Here is a 20,185-nt window from a genome sequence, read left to right on the forward strand (position 1 = left end):
GTTACTGATGCACTTGGGTGTTTCCCAGGAGCTGCTCCTCCAGGGCTGGGAGCGTGCCCTGCACATGAGGCTTGTGCTGTGTTCTTCTTCGCCCTTGCTGTGGAACTGCAGCCAGCACAGGCTCAGTTTGTCAGCAAACTGGGAGTGGGAAGGACCTGCAGGTTCCCTGTTTTATGTTGTGTGGATTAGCTGGGCAGCCAGGTACCACAGAGCCATAGAAGGAAGCAGACTGCAGGCATCATGCAACAGCAGGACACGAGTGGACAAGCCTACCCAAACTGGAGATGAGACAGAAACTGGCAGAGTGTTTATCAGGTAAAGTACTTTTCTTGTTACAGCTGCATTTTCAGCATTGAGGTGAAAGTACTCTGGGTCCTGGAGAGGCTGTTTGGTGTCTGTGTGTGCCCTGAGGTCACAGCTCCTGAGGAAGCAGGGCCTGGGTGTAAAGCAGTCAGACAGGGTGTGAACAGGTCTGTCAGCAGTGGCAGGTGGTTAAGTAAGGGCAAGCACGATTCCTATCTCAGGTATCAAAGTCCAGAGATCCATTAAGTGCCAGGGATGCACACAGAGACAAGGAGCAGTACCCTACCCTCCTGAGTGCTGTTCCAGCCCTGTTTGGGCAGCATCAAACATCCTCTGGAGAAATGTCTGACAGCTGCTAACCCCCAGGAGGAGGATTAAGGATTTCTGGGATCTGGTCTGATTTGGCTGACACTGTGCTGTGTGATTTCCTAATTCCTTCCCTTACAAGCTTTTCCTGCTTTGCATAGACTCCAAGGAGCCACGCACCTGGTGTTGCACCAACCGAATGAGCCACATCACAACCTCAGTAAATCTGGCTTTTTATGTTTATTCAAGATATTCCCAGAGCATGGGGCAGGACAATTTCACTGTATCCATGCTTTCCAGAATGGGCCTTGTCTGCCTCTTGTCTCAGTAACACCATCGTGGTGCTGGGGAGGGAAGATGTGCCCCTGCTTGTTCCAGGGATCTGGAATTATGACACACAGCTGTGCCTTGAGCCAGTAGTGCACCCACCACATTCCCAGGCTGCACTCCAGAGCTGGAGCCACTCCTCAAGGGAGTGTTTGCAGTGTATCGTGGCTGCTGAGCACTTCCCTGGCTTCCAAAGGCAAAATGATTTGCCAAAATAAAAAAAAAATAATTCACACTGAGAATCTAGAAAATCTGTATGGAGAAACAATGTGATTCTATGCATCATATGGGTAGATTTTTATGGAAAAAGCCAAAAAGCTGAGTTAACCAAACCCAAAATTCTGTAGGAGTCTTTGCTTGATCTATAAATATCTGTGCCGGGGTTCAGCTAAAATATTTTACAGTGAATGGAAAGTTTATGGTTTACAGAAAAAGAATTCCCACAGAAGAGTCCTTCTAAGGGGAGTGTTTTATTGCTCTAGTTAAATTAGCCTTCAAAACCAGATTCTAATTATGTACTCTGGTTCTTGGTTTTTGGAGAATTGCTGGAGAAATGGTGATGAAACAGGGCTGAGAATACCACTCTGGAATGAGAATCTAAATGAAAGAAAGCTGCCAGAACAACCTTAAAAAAAAAAAAAAATTAACTGTATGGGTGGAACCACAAAAATTCTGGTTTTCCAAACAGCTGTGACATGTGACCTCAGAACCTTTCATAAGCAAAAATATCCAAAAGGGCACACAGTAACATAACACTGTTGCTGCAATCACAATTACAGGAAGAAGCATTTCTAAGGGAATTAGAAAACTAGAAATTTCCTAGCAGGAAATCCACCTGATAGGCCACTTGCCCTCCTGCTCGGGAAGGCATTACTGGGATCAGGCTGGAGCTGGGAGCTGCTAGCCTCGTGGTTTGGACAGGGAGCTGACTCGTGGCTGGGGGAACACTGGTGCTGCTGATGGGGCGTGGGATGGCAGCGCCGTGTCGCAGGGCTTGCCTTCCTCTTGTGCCACAGGAAAGCCGTGGGGGACAGGGGTTGGCATGACATCCGTCGCTCTGTTGCAGGTGTCTTTCCCTCCTGCTGGCAGTGCTGGGTGGGGAAGTGGAGCAGAACATCCCGCTGGCTTTTGAAAAAGCAGGTACATTGATGTGATTGATTTTTTTCAAGAGCGGTTTAACTGTGTTAAACAGCTGAACTGCACTGAAGTGTGGCAGAATCCGCTCCCTGCCATGCATGCCTAATTCAGTCTGAAAGGAGCGTGAAGCGCCTCAGCTTTCCCGCAATAATCTCGCTGTGGAATTGCTCCGCTTGTTTTGCAGAGTGCTCTTTGGCTCTGCCCGCCGCACCGAGCGGGGCGCTCCAGCAGCGCCATCCCCAGCGGGCAGGAGCCTTCCGGCTGTGCCAGGAGTCCTTGCGGGCAAGAACCAGTCCCGTTCTTCTGGGATGCGTTCTCCCGGCCCCGGTGAGCCGGGAGAGCATCCCTAGGACAGCATCCCCCGGGACAGCAGAGCATCCCCGGCCGAGCGGCGGCGGCTGCGGCGCCGAGGGCGGGGAGCGGCGGCTGCTCCTGGCGCTGGCGGGCGGGGCCCGCGGTGCGCCCGCCCCCGGAGCCCGAGCCCGGCAGAGCCCCGGCGCTCCCTGCTCGGCGGCGGCGGCGGCAGCAGCAGCCATGAAGTCGCTGTGTCTGGTCACCGTGGGGGTCCTGGCCATGACGCTGCTCATCGCCAGCATCTCGCTGCTGGTCGCGCACGTCTTCCAGACGGTGGTGGATCTGCAGGTGAAGCAGGTAAAAGCATTGCCGCGTTGCCGACTCGGTCTTGTTTGCTGGGTTATTCCTTCTCAAAATAGCTGAGGGAGTGGGGGGCTGGCTGCCTCCTTGCAGCGGCGGTGGGTGAGTGGGCAGGAGCGTCCCTGGGCCGTGAACCCCCCCTGCCCAGCACCACCCGGCTGGGCTGGGGCTTAGAATGGAGCTCAGGCTGCTCTGGTCCCTGGGCTGGGTAAAAATCGGGTGAGGATGGGTAAAAATGTCTCTTCTTGAGGCAGCTTTGCTGGCTGTGGGGCAGCAGCTGTAGCAAGGAGTCCTCTCCAGAGCAGCAGTGCCTGAGAGGAGCAGGGGGCACCTGAAGCACCTCTTCTTTTTGACATCTCTATCATAAATTGCTTGCAGCTTTCATACCTGTTCTGCTGCTCCATTTACTGGTGCCTCTGGAGCAGGGCCAGAGGTGCTGTAGGCTGGAACACATGCTGTCTGCCGGCTCCCCAGGCTGGGTGATGGCAGCCAGGCATTTCACCAGGTTGTTCCACACTCAGGGACACCCATCCTGGCGTTGCTGGGGATGCAGAGGCCTGCACTGCTCCTGCCCTGCCTAAGCTTTTGTTTCTCTCCCAGAGTGGCTCTGTGCATTTATGCAGTGGCCCAGTGGGAAGGGTCAGCTGTGTTAGTAATTCTCTTGGAATTCCTTTGTAATGAACAATTATTTATCTATCTGAGGAATATTATCTTAGCTCTTATTCTGACAGAGAAGCCAGGAACGCTAACCCATGAAGGGATTTGTCCAGGGCTGTTGTCTAAGTGGTGACCAGATTATCTGTGATCTCCTAACCTACTGTTCTTTCCTCTGGGCTGTTGACAGGGAGCATTTCCTACCATGGAAACTGCATTGTCTCAAATCGGTTTGGTTTAGGTTGGCACTGTGCTTACAGCAGGTTGTGTCACTTGGAAGTGTAGCTCCATCCCCCTGATCTTGGCTCTCCTTGGGAAGGAGTCTGCCCTCCCCTGCGTCCCAGAAGTTGTGCTTCCAAGTGTTCTTGCTGCTGTTAGTGGGGTGGGAGCTGTGCTTTGGAGCAGGACTGTCGGGAATTAGGCATGATCCTCCTTACACGCATTATCTCCCGGCCGCCTGCTCCTTCCCCGCAGCAACTTATGTAAGAGCCACTTGCTGTTTGCTCAGCAGGCTTGCAGTCATGCAGGATAAAGTTTCCAGAGCTCAGGCCTTTCTTTGCTGCCTGCTGCTCTCCAGCCCGTGCTGGCACACATCTGGATTGCAGGGAATGCGCTGCCCGGCTCCCTGCCAGGGGTGCCAGCTCCCAGAGCGCCTTCTGCAGCAGCCACACCCCCAGGCTGGGGAAGCACAGCTTTCAGCCCCACAGCACGCTGCTCCCTGTCACTCTGCTGAGCTGGCTGCTCTCCACATTTGCTTCATCCCACGTGAGCTTCTCCTCATTTGTGTGTAGTCGGGAAAGCTGCTGTCTCTTGTGTAACTGCCTGTGTAGCTTAGAAAATCTTGTGCAAATAGACAAATCTAAATTTGCCTTTGAAATGGGCAAGACCTGAGCTTTTGCAAGGAGTCCCTATTCCTTTGAGGGCTTTCCAGGCGTCCTGGAGCAGGGCTGTCTTTGCAGTCTCAAGTGCAGCTGGAGTGGAGAGCCATGTTTTGGAGCAGCTGAAGCACCTGTGTCTCCACAGCCAGCACCTGGGAACGGCTGAGGATGGCTCTGCTTTCACTGGGGGTTGCGTGCAGCAGCCTTTTCAGCCAAAGGCAGGGTCTGGGATACAGAGAACATGTGGGAAGAGTGGGAATCCAGCCTGCTGTCAGACTTCACATCCCCTTGGAAATCAGTGGCCAGATGTGTTGTGACAAGAACACTGGCAGCACTTTTCCCAGAAGACATTCAAATCTCATCAACTTATTCTTTGTTTGCTACTTTTTTAAATTTCTGTAAACAAGCAGAATTCCAAAACCTGTTTGTTATCAGGGCCTAGCACCTGAAACTCTAGAGAGACATGGGAAAAAAAATCAGTAATGAACAAGGATGAATCTTCCCCAGGAGAAAGGCATTCCAGCTGCCAGTGGTGTTGCTTTGTGCTCTCTGATGGGGAGATGCTGGTGTATTTATTGCCATAGGTGTGCAGGTTGAGAATACAACCTAATATTATATACATTTATATATGTGTGTATATATATGCACACACACAATCAGTCTTGGAGCTATCCTCCTCATTTCAGACTTAGAAGTCAGTCAGTCCTTTGGCCCAGGTGTTTCCTTCACACCACATCCCTTAGGCTGAGAATTTTAGAAAACACTCTTCACACCCCTTGAAATTCCACTGGACTTGTCACCAGCCATCTCTTGAGCTGAGTTGGCTGGAATGTTTCAGGCCCAAAAGGATGAGGAAGATGTTTTCTCCTTTGTTTTAGCTGATGTGTTGATCATTTTTTGCTGTTGTTGTTTAATGCAAAACACTGGAGCTCTCAGGAGAGTTTAGCATGAAGGCCTAGCTGAAGGATCCATTGGGATGCTCCTTTGGGGCAGGCCATTCCCAAAGAGGTCTGTTCATGCTGGTCTGAACACTTACCCCACCACCTTAACAAGGTGCAGTTAAACTCTGTCATGGATGAACACATAAAAGTCCATCTTTGAATTAAAATGTTTAGAGATTCCAAGAAATAAAATGAAATAAAGGAATTAAATTTTCTGTGTAGGTTTCAGGAATGTTCATTACCATTTCCCACTCCCACCATCACTGCCAGTAGCTGTTATATTTGGGAGGGAAAGCTCCCTATTTATTTCCTGTGTGTAAAGCACAGTCAAGGCAAGGAAACAGCAGCAAACGAGAGGGCTGTGGGTTCAGGGCTGGCTGATAAATACAGTCAGCCGGAAGGCTGCTTTGGAATACTGGAAATGAGCATGGACTCCACTTGGAAAGGAGAAACTCTGATGTCCTTGTAATATCCTGTGATAGACTGAAATATCCCTGGTAACATTTGGTGAAAATCAGAAGAAAAGAGCTTACTATGTTTCATTACTTGTCAGTTTTTGGGAGTCTCTCTGAATCCAGCTCACAAGTTTGCTGTCACTGTATAATAAATAGGCACTTCATTTCTGTGTGAGATGCAAATTGTGCCATGCAATCCAAGAAATAAATCTGGAATGAATATGACCAGTGAATACAGAGATGAGTCTCCTTGGCATAAATCACAAGAAAACAGGATCAAAAGCATCAACCTGTGTAAGAAATTGTGTATATGAGATGCTGGTAGTTGCAGACAAGTGCTCCAAGCTCCTCAAGCATGTCTGAAACACATTAAATTTTGAGGTGCACACAGAATAAATGGGATTTAATCCTATGGGGAAGGCAGGCTGCAAGTGCAAAGTGCCGCCAGCTGGGGTGGCTCTCACTGCCATTCAGCATTACTGCTGCCATGCCAAGCTCCTGCCAACAAGTTTGTCTTTGAAACAGTCTTCTCTTTATCTCATCCCTCAAAATTAAAGTCTACATGGAGAGAAAACAGCTCCTTAAGTGGGAAGGCCAAGAATGAGTCCTGAGGCAAGAGTGGCTGATAAGACCCTGTGAGCATTGACCACAAGCTGGCAGCTGTCCAGCCTGCCCTGCTTCTGAGCTTCCACTCACAATATTCCACTTGTTTTCTCAGAAGAATGAAAAGAATGAGTGTTGATGAGACACATTTAATTGCAAATCATTCCCCTCCTCCCTTTTTTCCGCCTACAGGTGATGTGGTTTTCGAGTTTTCTTTGTGTTTACTCCTGAACATTCCCTCTGCCAGCCAGATTTCTCTGTGTGACCACTGCAGCAGTTCCAGAGTTATAACTACATGAAAAGCCTTTGTTTTGGTGGTGGGGATGTTTTATAAATGGGGTGAGTTTCATCCAAAATGGGACAGTAATAAAGTGAGAGATTGAGACCTCTGTTGCAGAGCTCTACATGACAGGTGTGGTTGTGACTTTCCATTTAAGGTGTATATACTGATAAGGAGTATCACTGAAGTGTTTCATTTCCTAAGTGCTTCTGTTATAAGTAATGGTTTCTAGCTTGGTTACCAAATAGGCTGACACACTGTGGGTCTGGAGATGCAGGTGCTGACATGGCTGTAGGAAAGAAATTAAAGACAGAGGGAGAACAATCTTTCCCCTATTCCAAGACCTTGGAAAGGCACAAATCCTAGAGTGCCTATGTGAAAGCGATTTGTCATTCACAGTTTTGCTCACAGGCCACTGAAAAACAAATCTGATTGCTTTGGAGACAGAATCTCACAGCTGTGTTGGAATCTGACATTCTTGGGCAAAGAAATCAAGGCTAGGACTCTGTTGGCCTCCCAGCATTGAGCTGTACTTTTATCTGTAATGTTGACATGTTCTTGGTGTCTTGCACCAGGTGGAGGTTTTAGTGATGCAGGAAAGGAGACAGGGTTGCTAAGTAGCAGCTGATCAGTCTCCCTTCTGAAAAATGCCAGGCACAATTGTCTGTGGGGAGGAGTGGAACTACAAACCAAGCAGTGCTGCCCCTGGCCTGTGGCCAGGAGAGCAGGTGCCTGGCTTGGTTGATGTTGAGTGAGCTGCTCCCAAGTAAAGCAGATCAAAACTGGGGTCTCTCTCGAGTCTTACTGCCTGTGCTTGTTCCCAGGGCATGGAATTCCTCTCTCCTGTCAGCGCCATGCAGCATGATAGCACCAGCAGCTGATGTGCCTTTCTCTTGTTTCAGGGAACAGTCCTGAAGAATGGCACAGAAACCTTTGAGGCCTGGGAGGACCCTCCCCCCCCAGTCTACATGCAGTTCTACTTCTTCAATGTGACAAATCCTTTGGAAGTGCTCCAAGGTGCCACTCCTCTCGTGGAGGAGATAGGACCATACACCTACAGGTAGGACCTTTCAGGAGTTTCACACTCCACAAGAACTCTGCTTGTGTAGGGAATCCTGAAGGCTTGGGGTCCCATTCTGGGAGAAAACCTAGGTGTTAATGTGTGAGGGGAGGTTTATCCAGGGGAGCATGGTCACAGCCCACACAGACAGCACTGACACTTGCAGCTGCTTTCAGATGTGGCCAATGACTTCTGTCAGATTTTGGGCCAAGTTTTGCTACTGTTCTTCACTGCTGGACACAGAGGAAGTTAATGCATCCTGGCCTGCTGTCTTGTGAGCTGGGTGATGTTTGGGAGGCTAGGGAGAGTGGAGTGTTGCACAAAAGTGTGACTCATGCTTGCTCAGGAATTGGTTCCTAGCTGGAGTTGCACCATCCACATGGGTAAAATGTGGCCAGAAGAACACTTAGGGTGGTACTAAAAGGGTCTTCCTGAGCCAACCCTCACTGGAAAAACCTGCTTAGCTTTTAAACATATCTCTCATTTTTACTGATGGATTTACTGAGGCCACGTGCAATGTTAAATACTGTCCAGCTCCTAGAGCTGTCCTGTGTGGCATGGAGAGATTTGAAAGTCTCCCTTACAAATGAGTTTTCCTTCAGATCTGTGATATGCTCAGCTGCCTGCAGCCATGTCAGCCAGGAGCAGACCTGTGACAGGAAGGGCTGTGGTCCTGGGAGTCCTGCTGTGATGGGGAACTCATCCCCACAGCAAGAAGGTGGATTCCTGACTGTCAGCCTCACTTCTGGTCACACAGGCTCATCCAGGCTGGGCAGGGCTCAGTGCCAGAAGGAACTGTCTTTACCTAAACTGCAAAATTATCAGAATCTCTTGGTATTTGAAAAAGGGCTGGAATGAAAGCAGAAGCCTTTGTGACAGACTCGATTTCTGTGTTATCTCTTGCCTTTCAGTTTCCTTCTTCCCACGCCTCAGCTTCCCTTCTCCCCCTGTCTCCTCTGCATTCTAGACCCATGTCTGTTTAGTCCTGGCAAACTCCATGTGGTATTTTGGCAAAATCCCTGCTATTACAGGAGCCAGTAGAGCTGGAGAAAAGATGATCCACAAGCTCTCTAGTTCCCAAGCTTTCCTTCAGGTCTCTGTAATGCTGGGCATCAGTCAGCAATGTGTTCAGTGTCAGGAAGATGAACAGGACCAGCTCCAGGGTTCACACAGGCTGGTATTCAGTCCTCTTTGCCAGCTTCTTTCCCTTTCCTTAGCTCTGAGTCTCTCCTGGGTGTCCCACACAGCCTGCTTTGGGAAGCTGCACCTTATCCATGGAGGAGCTCAGCAGGGTGGGTGGGGCTGGGGCTGGTCCCTGCCCCAGGGGAGGCCCAGCCTGAGCTGCTGCTTTGCTGGAAGAGCCTTTCCCTGCATCCCACATCAAGGGCTGCCTGCAATCAGGTCCCTGACACCAGCCCTCCCTCAGGTGTTCTTGGTGGGAACAGGAGGGAAGGGAAGAGGCTGCACATTCCAGCTGGTTCCACAGGCCCTGTGTGGCAAAGCACTGAAGCCTAATTTAGCCTTAGCACGTCTCAGAACTCCCAAAATGCACTAATGTGAAGTGCATGGCTCCATGTTTTTATTAAAAAAAAAGGCTGGGGAAAGGCTGCGAGTGAACTGGGCCAGACAAGCAGAGAGGAAAAAATCCAGTCAGTGACAGGGAGGGCTCCAGAGAGTCTCATTCTGCAGCTCAGGCTTTTCATCAGCATCCATTGTAAAGCACTTCAGGCATATTCTGTACAAAAACATAGTAGTGCTGGTGTTTTTAAATCCTGGAAGTTGAACTGGCAGCATGTAAAATAAGTAATTACAAAGTTCAAGCTGCCTATCTGCCCAAGCCTGCTGAGTCCCAAAGAGCAGTGGAATATTGTCTGGTCTTGCACACATGTACAACTTTTTAACTTCAACATCTTAGAGCCTTAGTAACGTCCTACTCATATCCCTCATCAGGGAGTATTATTTTCCTCTCCAGAGCTGGAGAGGTGTCTCAGATTACTCCTGGCCTATTTTAGGAAGGCATTTCGCAGCTGTCCATTTTCATCCCCTCAGTTCCAGCCCTAGGGTATAAAATAGATTGCTGTCCAAGAGGGTCTTGCCAAGTCAAGCTGGAAGTGTTGCCAGACCGAAATGTTCCTGGGTGGAGGGATGCCGGGAAGTGGTAGAGACACTTAGGGTAAGGAAGATGGGAAGTGGCTAGTTTCTGATAGCAGTAGTTTCACAGGCCTTTCCAGTTTGCTTTAGATGTGAAAGCTGACCCAGAGTAATGCAGCCTGCTGTGAAGCTGCACTGATGGATCCAGTGCAGCCAGGACAGAATCTCAATCCAAACTGGATGCAGAACATCAGAGCACAACATCTGGCAGGACAATTCTCCCTCACATCTTGTGACTTGATGTTTGCCCAGGCAAATGTGAAAGTCAACAGGCTCCTGAGTCACTGCAGGCTGAGGAAACAGGAGGAGTTTCTCCTCCTTCGTGTGCCAGGCGGTGAGCAGTCTGCTGCCATTTCCCTTTTGGGGTTTGCTGGAGCAACGAGTGTGTGTCAGCAGAGCTGCAGAATCCTGGTTGGTCAAGTGCTAATGGCAATGCAAATTGACTTTCTCGTCGGGCCAGCAGGTAGCATTTGATGTTCCTTGCCAATTGGACTGGTCTGTCAGCAATCCTGAGTTTTATCCTGCTGTCTGAGTGCTTAGACAGGAACAGCAGCAACCTTCCAGGCCATGGGTAGTGAAAAGCAAAAGTTCAGTTGAATTTCTGTTGTGCCCAGGATTCCTGCTCAAGAATTAAAGGAGAAGAACTAAAATGAGGGTTGTTCTGTGGTCATGCCACATGTGAGCCCTGGTGCACATGCTCTGAAGGCAGCAGAAGGATTTTGGTGGGTTCTTAGGTCAGGCCCATGACACACATGCAGCCTGCGTCTTTCTGGAAGTGGATTTTGCCTACAGCAGAGGCAAAAGTTTCATTTTCACACTGGACTTCAGGGCAATCTCATATATGGTGCCTTTAAATCCTTCTGAGCCATCTGAAATTGTTGTCCTTCCTTTGAGGTTTTTAAAGATGAGGCAAAAATACGAAGTGCAGTTAGCACACAGGGTGGCATTTCTGGAAACGCCCCATGAGGTCTGACTCAGCTCATGCAGACACAGCAGGGAGTTTGTGTCTGTGAGGGAATCTGCTTCCAAAGAACTGAAAATGCCACCCTTTACGTGCTTAAAGCAGTAAAACAGCCATAAGTTAACTGTGACTAATGCTGTGTCTATTTGTTTAACTCAATCAGAGAACAAACTCTTATCTTTCAGGGAATACAGGCCAAGAGTGCATGTCCAGTTTTTGGACAATGGAACCAAAGTGTCTGCTCTAAACCCAAAGACTTATGTATTTGAACCTGAGAAGTCAGTGGGAGACCCTGAAGTGGACTTGATCAGGACAGTAAATATCCCTGCAGTGGTGAGTTCTCTTTTGTTCCTGCTTGGAATTCATCCTGACACACTTCAGAAGGAGCAGTGCGTTGCTTCATCCTGACTTTCTGTGGTAGATGAATGTGATGGAAGAACAAGAGAGGCAGCTCGTGTCCTGGGCAGATGCTGGTCTCACTTTGGGGCTGGACTGTTGTGGGGGGCTTGTTTTGTTCCTCCCTCTCCTCACATCTTTGCAGTGCCTTCCCCTGGTGCTACAAGATCACACACTCTCCAGGGACAAGGGGCAATCAGGCTTGCTGGGCTTCCATGAGTCAGTGAAACCAGGGAATCGGTGATGTCAAATGCCTAGGAGGAACTCTGGCTTCTGCATGAGGGTGTTGGGAATGCTTGGGGTTATTTTGTCAAATTTGGAGAAGCTGCCTCCAAGTCTGCTTCTCAAACCAGAAACAAAGTACAGTAGAGCAGTTCCAGACAGAGCTGAATGAAATTAGAGTCAAAAATGCAGCCCCAGACTGCGCTAGGTGATAGAGAATCTCATGGTGATCACAGGCAGACCATTATTTTGGTCTTATACAGGGATAGCATGAGAACAAGCAGATCCCAAGCTGTCACAGAGCCAGTCAGCCTCTACTCAAGTACTTGGGGGTGTCATTCAGCCTTTGCTCTCCATCCTGGTTTAGTTTCAGTTGCAGGGTACCTTCATTTCAACTTTGTCCCCAGCATTTCCAAAAATGCCTGATTTTACGAGTGAATCCAGAAATGCCCTGTATGAGTAGGAGATAGGACTCAGCTTAATGAAAGTTGCAGACAATACAGGCCCTGTGTTTTCAATTCCTCCCAGGCATCTCGTGGTGGTAAGGATTATCTCTCCTTCAGATTTTTGGCTGTGATGTACTGTAACAGGCAGTATGAGAAGAACCACAGGTTGGTTAGCCCAAAGGAATGCCCTCCTTTTGTTATGACCTCTTTAAAGGCCTGTTGTCAGCTGGAAAGGAAATAAATGTTTGAATTTTGGTGAAATGAGTGCACAGCAGAGGGAAGTGTCTGTGCCTGGATCAAGCTGATGGTTTGTTGCCCAGCAAATGTGACCATTGCTCCCTCATTCCCATGCCCTGCAGACTGCCATGGAGTGGACCAGGTCGACCCCTCTGCAGTTTGCCACGGAGGTGCTGCTGCTGCTGTACCAGGAGTCGCTGTTCACCGTGCGCAGCGTGCACGAGCTGCTCTGGGGCTACAAGGACAGGCTGCTCTCCACCATCCACGTCCTGCACCCCGAGATCGACCCCGTCTTCGGGCTCTTCAGCAAGGTAACCCATGGCCACACCTGCTGCTGTTGTCCCTGGGGGTGATGGCACTGCATGGGAGGGATGGGTAAGCTTTCCAAGGACAGCATCCTCTACTATTGCCTGTGCTCACTTGAATAACATGGGCTTTGTGGGGCCACGTGTGCAAACTCCCAGAAAAATGTCCTGATTTCCTTAGTAAGTGACTGAAATTGGATGTTAATTCTGTGCCGGAGCCATTCCTGGCTTGCACAGTGTTTCTGATCACTCCATGTCATTTTGGTCTTGGGGGAGTCCTTGCTTCATGGGGATGTCTGCAGTGCTGAGGGTTTTTCTGTGGGGTTATTTTCTTCCTGAGGGCTCTTTATTCAGGGGCAGCCCTAAAAGGGAGAAAAGGCTCATCAGGTGTTCTATTTCCTGTGTTTGGGAGGTGTAAGGATCTTTCCCAGTCACTTCCACCTCATTCCTGTTCAGGGTGGAGTTCAATGAACTGCACAGCTCTCAGGGGCAGTCCATCACTCCTGGGGTGGATTTGGAGTGGTGACAGCTTCAAGTCCTGCCACCCCATTGCAGTGAGCAGCCAGGTGCCACAGGAGGAGTGGAGCCACTGAAAGCTCCCTGCATCTGTTTGCAGATGAATGGAACTGATGATGGAGAATATGTTTTCCTGAGTGGGGAGACGAACTACCTGAACTTCTCCAGGATTGTGGAGTGGAAAGGAAAAGAGTAAGTTTGTCAGTGTACTGTTGCCTCTGTCACAATCTGCCCCTTGCTTGCCTGGTGCCAGTTTAAAGAGAATGCAAGTGCAACTTAAACCCATTTCAATCCCTTTTGTTGTTAGCAGAGCTGAGGCAGGAGGAAATGGCTCTGTACAGGTCTGATTCCCATTTGCCTGGGCCAGGAGCTGGCATGGCCTGACTGCTGCTGGGACATGTTTTAGCCCTTGCCCTCTTTCCTTCCCTTTCCTCAGGTCCTTGAGCTGGTGGACAACAGAGGCATGTAACATGATCAATGGCACAGATGGGACATCCTTTCACCCACTGATCAGCAAAGATGAGAACATTTACATCTTTTCTTCAGATTTCTGCAGGTAAGGTGAAGACAGTGGCACTCAGGCTTCAAAACAGAGTGTTTACATCCATTCCTCTCGAGGTGTCATGTCAGGCTGGTGCTTTTCCTCCTGTGATTTCATTTAACACTCACAGTGTTCTGCATTTATTTGTGGTGGGAACGTAAGAGTTACAAAAAACCCTCCCAATCTGCAGTTAAGGATGTGTTATTTCAAAATGAAGATTTATGAGGTGAAAATTTGGACAAAAACTGCAAGGACAGACTGGGCTGTAAGGCTAGTAGTGAGAGGAATGGAAGGATTTATATGAGCTTTCCTTAAGTTTCTTTCTTCCAAAGTCTTCCTCTATGCTGTGCTTTTTCAGAGAACCCAGGTTGCCCTCTTCAGAGATTAATGACTTTACATGATGCTGTCTGAAATGTACCAAGGAAATCTTGGCCTTTCCTTCCTTATGTAACACCTTGTGTCCCCTCTTGCTGATTTCCCAGTGCATGAAGAACAAACCCAACCTGGAATTATTTAAATCAATACAGACACGTGTTAGGCTAAATTCAGAACCTGCCAGATTGTTCTGTCTTCCACAACTGTGTTCCTTTCCTAATCCCTCCCAGGAGAGGTACCAGCACTCACACCACGTGCAGCAGTGATGTGAGGACTGTCTGTTGTGTGCAGCAGCAGGATGCTGGGATGTGTGTTTGCTGATCAGAGTGTGGTGGGACTGCAACCTGGGGCATGAGCAAGGGCACGCGTGCGGCTGGGCTCAGCGCTGCTGCAGCCTGACAACAAGCCTGGCCCTGCTCTGCTTCCCTGCAGGTCCCTGTTCCTGGTGTATGACAGCTCAGGAGCCGTGGCCGGCGTGCCCACGTTCCGCTTCGTGCCCTCCTCCATGGTGTTTGCCAACACCTCGGTGAACCCGGCCAACGCCGGCTTCTGCGTGCCCGCCGGCAACTGCCCAGGCACCGGCGTGCTCAACGTCAGCGTCTGCAAGCAGGGTACGGCCCAGCCCTGGCTGTCCCACAGCCCCTGGGGCTTGGGGGCTCCACAGGGACCCCTTCCCCTCTCTGCAAACAGCTCAGAGCTGTGGGGTCCTCCAAGGCTTCCCTAGGTCCTGCTCGGCCTTTGGTTTTGGTGGTGACTCAGTGTTCCTGCATTCCAGGTGCTCCAATATTTCTGTCAGCTCCACATTTTTACCAGGCAGATCCAAAGTTTGTAGAGGACATAGAGGGCATGCATCCCAGAAAAGAATACCATGAGACATTTCTGGACATCAATCCTGTAAGTGCAGTCTTTTTTCAAGGGTTCTGTAGGTGAATGGATCCAAGCACCTGGGTTCAGGTCACCTCCTTGTGTGGTGGGTGTTGGCATAGTCCCACTGACCTCAAGGAATCTATAGTAGTTCCATGATGCTGGATGGAATGGGAGATCCCTTTGGGCATTTTGGGTCAGCTGTCCTGTCCCTGTCCCCTCCCAGTATCTCACACACCCCACTCACCCACTCACTGGCAGGCAGTGTGAGAAACAGAAAGGGCCTGGAGCTGTGCAAGGGCTGCCCAGCAATCACTGAGCATCCCTGCGTTACCCACGCTGTTTTCATCAGGGCTCCAAAACACAGCCTGATGCCAGCTGCTGTGGAGAAAATTAATTCTCTCCCAGCTAAAACCAGTACAGCAGTGATCTCTACACCTCCATCTCTACACCAGTGACCTCTACACCTCCACAGACAAATGTGGGTCAAGGAAAAGAGCACAGTCACAGCCTGCCTGGTTTACAGAAACAGTGCTCTGACTCACCGGGCTGTTATGTGCAGTTAAAGCAGGAGGAAATTCCACAGCTGCTCTCCTCAGGTCCGGTGCAGATCCTACTGCGTGGTGTGTACCAGGTTCTTCCTGCATTCTCACAGTTCTTGTTCTTTCACCTTCACTGGGTTTTTTAACACTGATCTCTTTTACTCCCCAGCTGACAGGGCTCGTCTTGCAGGCAGCCAAGCGGATGCAGGTCAACGTTCACGTCCAAAAATTACCTGAATTTTTGTGAGTGCTCTCTGCTTCTGGGTGGAGTCTCATATCTAAGCTGATGTTCAGCATGATTTGTTCTGCAGTGTTCTGATGGAATATGGGATGGAGAGAGCAAGTGTGAGAGAGGGAAGTGCAATCAAATCTCAGTTCTAAGGGACAGCATGCTCCCTTCTCACAGATCAAGCAGATTCTGTAGTTCTACCTGCAGAGTAAAGAATGCTGAACGGCAGCTACTCCTCCTGATGTTTCCTGGCACAGCTTGGCTGTAATAACTACAGCACAAGTATTTTATCTGCCCAGTCCCCTTGGGAGACTCAGGGGTGTTCTTCAGGCTTGTTTCCCAGTGCCCAGGAGCTGTCACAGTAACACAGCTCCTGCCTGAGCTGAGATTCCACATGTGCCAACTGTTGGGGGATTTTTGCTGCTGTGCCCATGTGGCTTGGACAATAGTTCCTGTGTTTTACAAGTAGGAGTAACCTTCAATACATCAGCTTAGCTCAATTCCTGCTGCCTGGCACAAATCTGTCACTCAGTTACTAATGAGCCCTGGATGGATCCCTGTCTTTCACTGCCTACCAAATCCCAAAATACACCCTGCTCCCGAATCAGAATTTATCCATCTGTGAGATTGAGATTGTCCTACTCCAGCAGAGAGGTGAAGATACACAGCAAAAAGAAACAGCCCAGAGGTTTTTTAGGGACACCTTCCTCTTTCATTGTCCTTGTATAATCTGTCTTCACAACCCTCAGGTGGAAAAGTTCCAAACCCATAATTTTTTTTTCTACGCAGTGAAACCGGCAACATCCGAACGCTGATTTTCCCAGTGATGTATATAAATGAGGTAAATAGCTTTGCTGTCTTTCCAGCATTGTGGCATGTTAATGCTTGCAGAAATACCCTCTGAGCCAGCTAGAAAAGAAAATGCTGATTTTCTTGTTGTTTGTACAGCAATTGCTAGGAAGCTGTTGCTGTTTCTTAACTAACACCCTCCTGCTGTTTGTTGTACTGTTAATTTCAGCCTTCCCTAACGCTCTCAGTCAGATGCTCCTTTTAAACTGAAAGGAGTTGGCCATGAGGAAAAGGGGTGCTCAGAGGCAGGACTTCAGGAGATCACACCTTTTCCTGAGTCATCTGCTATGAATAGTCCTGTGCTGTAGTCAGATCACTGAATCAATTGGTGTTAGTCCATTCCTAAACCAAAAGTTAAAAATTCCTGTTTTCCTTTGAAATAGACTAGGAATCCCTGTGCCCCCTGGAAGAATTTTAGGGGGAAAGTGTGTCAGGAAGCAATGAAGCAGTGGTGGAGAGTTGTGGGAGTGTTGTTTCCCTGCCCTTCACAAAAGTGATCTTATAGAAAGCACAGAAATAAATAAAGGTTTGGATTTTTTTAAATTTCCTCTTCATCTCTCTCTGCTCCAGAGTGTTCTGATTGATGAAGCATCTGCCAGCAAACTCAGGCACGTCCTGCTGGAAGCCAGTGTTGTGACTGGGATCCCCTTTGTAATCATGGCTCTGGGGATTGTGTTTGGGATTGTTTTCATTGTGCTGGCGTGCAGGTCCCAGAGGATAACTGAAGAGGTAAGCAGCACTTGCATTTGACTTTGCTTGCTGTCCATCTGCCTGCATTTGATTTTTCTTTTTTTATTTTTTGTGGTTGATTTTACCTTTTGGTGTCTTTCTGCACATGTTTTTATCTTGTTTTTGTTGGGAATGACCTTTCTAGGGAGGGGAAGTTTTAATAGACTCAGAATAAATGCGCCAAAGCAAAGGAGCGGAGTTAATCCGAGAAGCCTGGTAAGGCAGGTTCTGTCTCTGTGCCAATTGCCTTGCCAACAATAGTGAAATAAATCAGCCTGTCTAGAGGACCCTGAAGGATAAGATGCAAAACCTCCACCATATCTGAGGACAGATTTAGTTGGTGTCAGTATTCTCAGCAGAAGAACTGCGTTGTGCCAGTGAGTTATTTTCCAGAATCACGATGCAAATTTGTGGCCAAAGAACAGATGAATTGCACAGAGAGCAGCAGCAGGAGGAAGTATTCTCCACTATTGTTTATTTACAAGACAGCCTGTAAATCTGTTTATAAGCCCTTCTGTCCCAAGATGACATGCTGGCATTAAGGTGCCTGTCAGGGCAAAAGCTGATGCTAACATTTCACCATAACAGGGCTCAGATGGCACCAAGTGTGGAGCCTTTGGTTAGAGGAATAGCCCGGGTTCTCTAGGAGGCTGTTTTCTCCTCATAGTTGCTGTGGGCTTACTGTGCTCTTGTGTGTTTGGTGTTCCCTAAATGCTGTCTTACAACGTCCTTCTGTGCCTGGGGAACCCCTCTGGATCAGTGGGTCCCACTGCCATCCCATCCCCATGCACTTCAGTTTCCTGTGCAGGAAAAACTGGTCCTTTTTCCTTTCCTTTTCTTCTGAGCCTGCCTGTGCTGTCAGCAGCTCAGCCAGGGTGTCCCAAGGCCTGTCCTGCCCCACCCTGCATGCCCAGTTTCAAACCAGCTCTCTTGGATGTGCTGGAACACTCTGCAGGGGTCAAAGTGACAAAGGACCACCTGCATTCTGTGCTTTTCCTGCTTTGCTTTTTGTTGCTTTTCCTGCAAGCAGAGTTCATCCAGCAGTCTGCAGCTCCTCTTGTGCTCCCTGGCTGGTTCTGGCCTTCCCTCCTGTGTCAGGGGCTGCAGCAGGGCCCTGCCCAAGCTGCTGCCCACCCTCTGGTGCTTCCTTAGTGCACTCTGGCTCTCTTGGAGAGAATTGTCCTTAAAAGTAGGAGCTTTTCCTTTCCCTGCTTGGAGGCTTCCCATGGTGGAAGGTCTCTGATTGCCACGTTTCACTTGCTGTGGTTTTGTTCTTGCAGAGCACGGAAGAAGAGAGGTCCCCACTCATCAGGACGTCTTAGTAGGTTTCATTCCCCCTGTGAGCTTGGAGAGCAAGAGATTAGAGCTGACCTAACACCAGCTGTCCCCTGTGGAGCCACGCTTGTGTCCAGCGCCACTTTTGGTGGGACAGAGGTGGAAGGGAGTCTGCACTGGCAGCCAGGGAGGAAACGTTTCTCTCAGCTATGTTCCAGCTTCCAAACTCCATTTGCAAACTGCTCTGGATCCTGCTTTTCTCAGCCCTGCCCTCTATTTGTACCCACACTGGCAGCCACAGAGGATCAGCACCGGGGGCCAGCCCGGTTCCCTATGGGAGTGACACGGGTGGCAGTGCCAATGGTAGCGGGCTCCTGGATGGCCCTGGGACAGGGACACACAGGCTGTGGGCTGGGTGCTGCCCTGTCCATGATGTGTCCTCACTGCAGAGTGTTTGTCACTGGTGTCCTTCTCCTGTCACAACATAGTGTGCAGCTGACCCACCCCAGCTGCAGCTCTGCATGGGACCGAGCCAGCGGCTGGAAGTGTTTCTCCATGCAGAGCACCTCGGTGTTCCCACTCTGCTTGCTAGCCAGGCTTTTATCCTTCGGGTGTGGGCTTTGTTCTGCAGCTTCAGGCACCGCAGCTCAGCCGTGCTCCTGGGCTGCAGCGGACACAGCCGCTGGGTGGTGCTGTGGGGGTTTGCTGGGAATAAGCAGACTTGGCATGTGTGGGATGAGAGCGCCCCTCCGTGTTATGGACAGGGTCCTGAGAACTCCTGACACTTTTTTACTTGTCAAGCTGAAACTTGTGTTAAATGTCACGAAGGTTTCTCCCCCCCTTCCCAATTAAAAGAATATTCTCCTCGAGGAATGTTTCCGTTAGGTAGTGAACTGTGTGTTCCAAGTGTGTAACTGTCTTCTAAAGAGGGGCATTGGGGTGTGCATTGCTTGGGCTTGGTTTGAGGTCTTTTTCCTGGCTTCTGCTTTGGTTCCTTCCCTGTGACGGTGGAGAGGCCCTTGAATGGATTCTGCAGAGCAGCTCTGGCTGCCCCTGGATCCCTGCAAATGTCCAAGGCCAGGCTGGATGGGGCTTGGAGCAGCCTGGGATCATGGAAGGTGGCCCTGCCCACTGTGAAAAACAGAATTCACTGCTTAGAATTTTAAGAAGTTTAATAATAATAGGATTAAAAAGGACCATATTTCCAGGGCTGGGCTGCTCCTGACCAACAGCAGAAAGAACACCCCGGTGTATACAGACAGTGTTATCTTTATACTGTTACATTGCTGAGATACATGCATATTCATGTGTTTTCTGCATTATTCAAACATTCTTGTGAACTTTGTGATGTTTTGGGAACTCCTTTGTTTGACTTCACGATCCAGCTTATCTGAATGACATCCTGGTTGTCAGGTCAATATATTTTATTTCTCCTTGTGCCTCCATCCTGCTGTTTCACATCCCCTGATAAGGATTTAATGTGTCCTCCTTAAATTTAACGTGGTATTCTCTAATTGTCCTCTGGTGCTCTGGTTTGTGTCAGGGTTATCTTATCACTTGGACAGGTTGGTCAGTGAATGGCCTTACACTGTTTTTAGTTACACAAAAGCCCTTTTTATTAAACATCTTGTGTTTTGCTAAGATCTACAACACAATACATTCATCACACTATTATTTCCATGAGTGATACACAGATATTATATTGATTACACCACTATTTCTATAAACATCACAATGCATGCTTAAGCTCATAGATTATATTTTATTAACATGCAGCTAAAAAGTTATCATTGATGCTATTTCTAAATACTTGTAATCACTAACAACATGCATAGGCTAATACATAAGTGCAAAAGCCAATATTATCTGGTCGTTTTCCACACATGGCAGGGAGTGGAGCACGATGGGCTTGAAGGTGCCTTCCAGACCAAGACCTCCTGGCATTCTGT

General features: G+C 49.1%; 1 protein-coding gene across 2 annotated transcripts; it reads left to right on the plus strand.

The window, feature by feature from the left end:
- Positions 1 to 2,343: 2,343 nt before the first annotated feature.
- On the plus strand, positions 2,344 to 19,681 carry SCARB2 (scavenger receptor class B member 2). 2 transcript variants are annotated; one of them, XM_071431243.1, is made up of 13 exons: positions 2,344 to 2,724; positions 7,441 to 7,598; positions 10,896 to 11,043; positions 12,134 to 12,322; positions 12,933 to 13,024; positions 13,269 to 13,388; positions 14,181 to 14,359; positions 14,524 to 14,642; positions 15,324 to 15,397; positions 16,173 to 16,224; positions 16,803 to 16,961; positions 17,107 to 17,177; positions 18,242 to 19,681. In XM_071431243.1, the coding sequence occupies exons 1-12, from the start codon at positions 2,608 to 2,610 to the stop codon at positions 17,134 to 17,136; spliced, it is 1,437 nt and encodes a 478-aa protein (XP_071287344.1). In that variant the 5' UTR covers positions 2,344 to 2,607; the 3' UTR covers positions 17,137 to 17,177; positions 18,242 to 19,681. The 2 variants fall into 2 exon arrangements, with proteins under 2 accessions (XP_071287344.1, XP_071287343.1); XM_071431242.1 differs by lacking the exon at positions 17,107 to 17,177 and having other exon boundaries at positions 2,346 to 2,724.
- The last annotated feature ends 504 nt before the right edge of the window (positions 19,682 to 20,185 follow it).

Source organism: Agelaius tricolor, unplaced genomic scaffold (assembly GCF_023055355.1).
Source record: "Agelaius tricolor isolate 1412-34295 unplaced genomic scaffold, bAgeTri1.0.p SCAF_8, whole genome shotgun sequence".
In the NCBI taxonomy this organism is placed as follows: Eukaryota; Metazoa; Chordata; class Aves; order Passeriformes; family Icteridae; genus Agelaius; species Agelaius tricolor.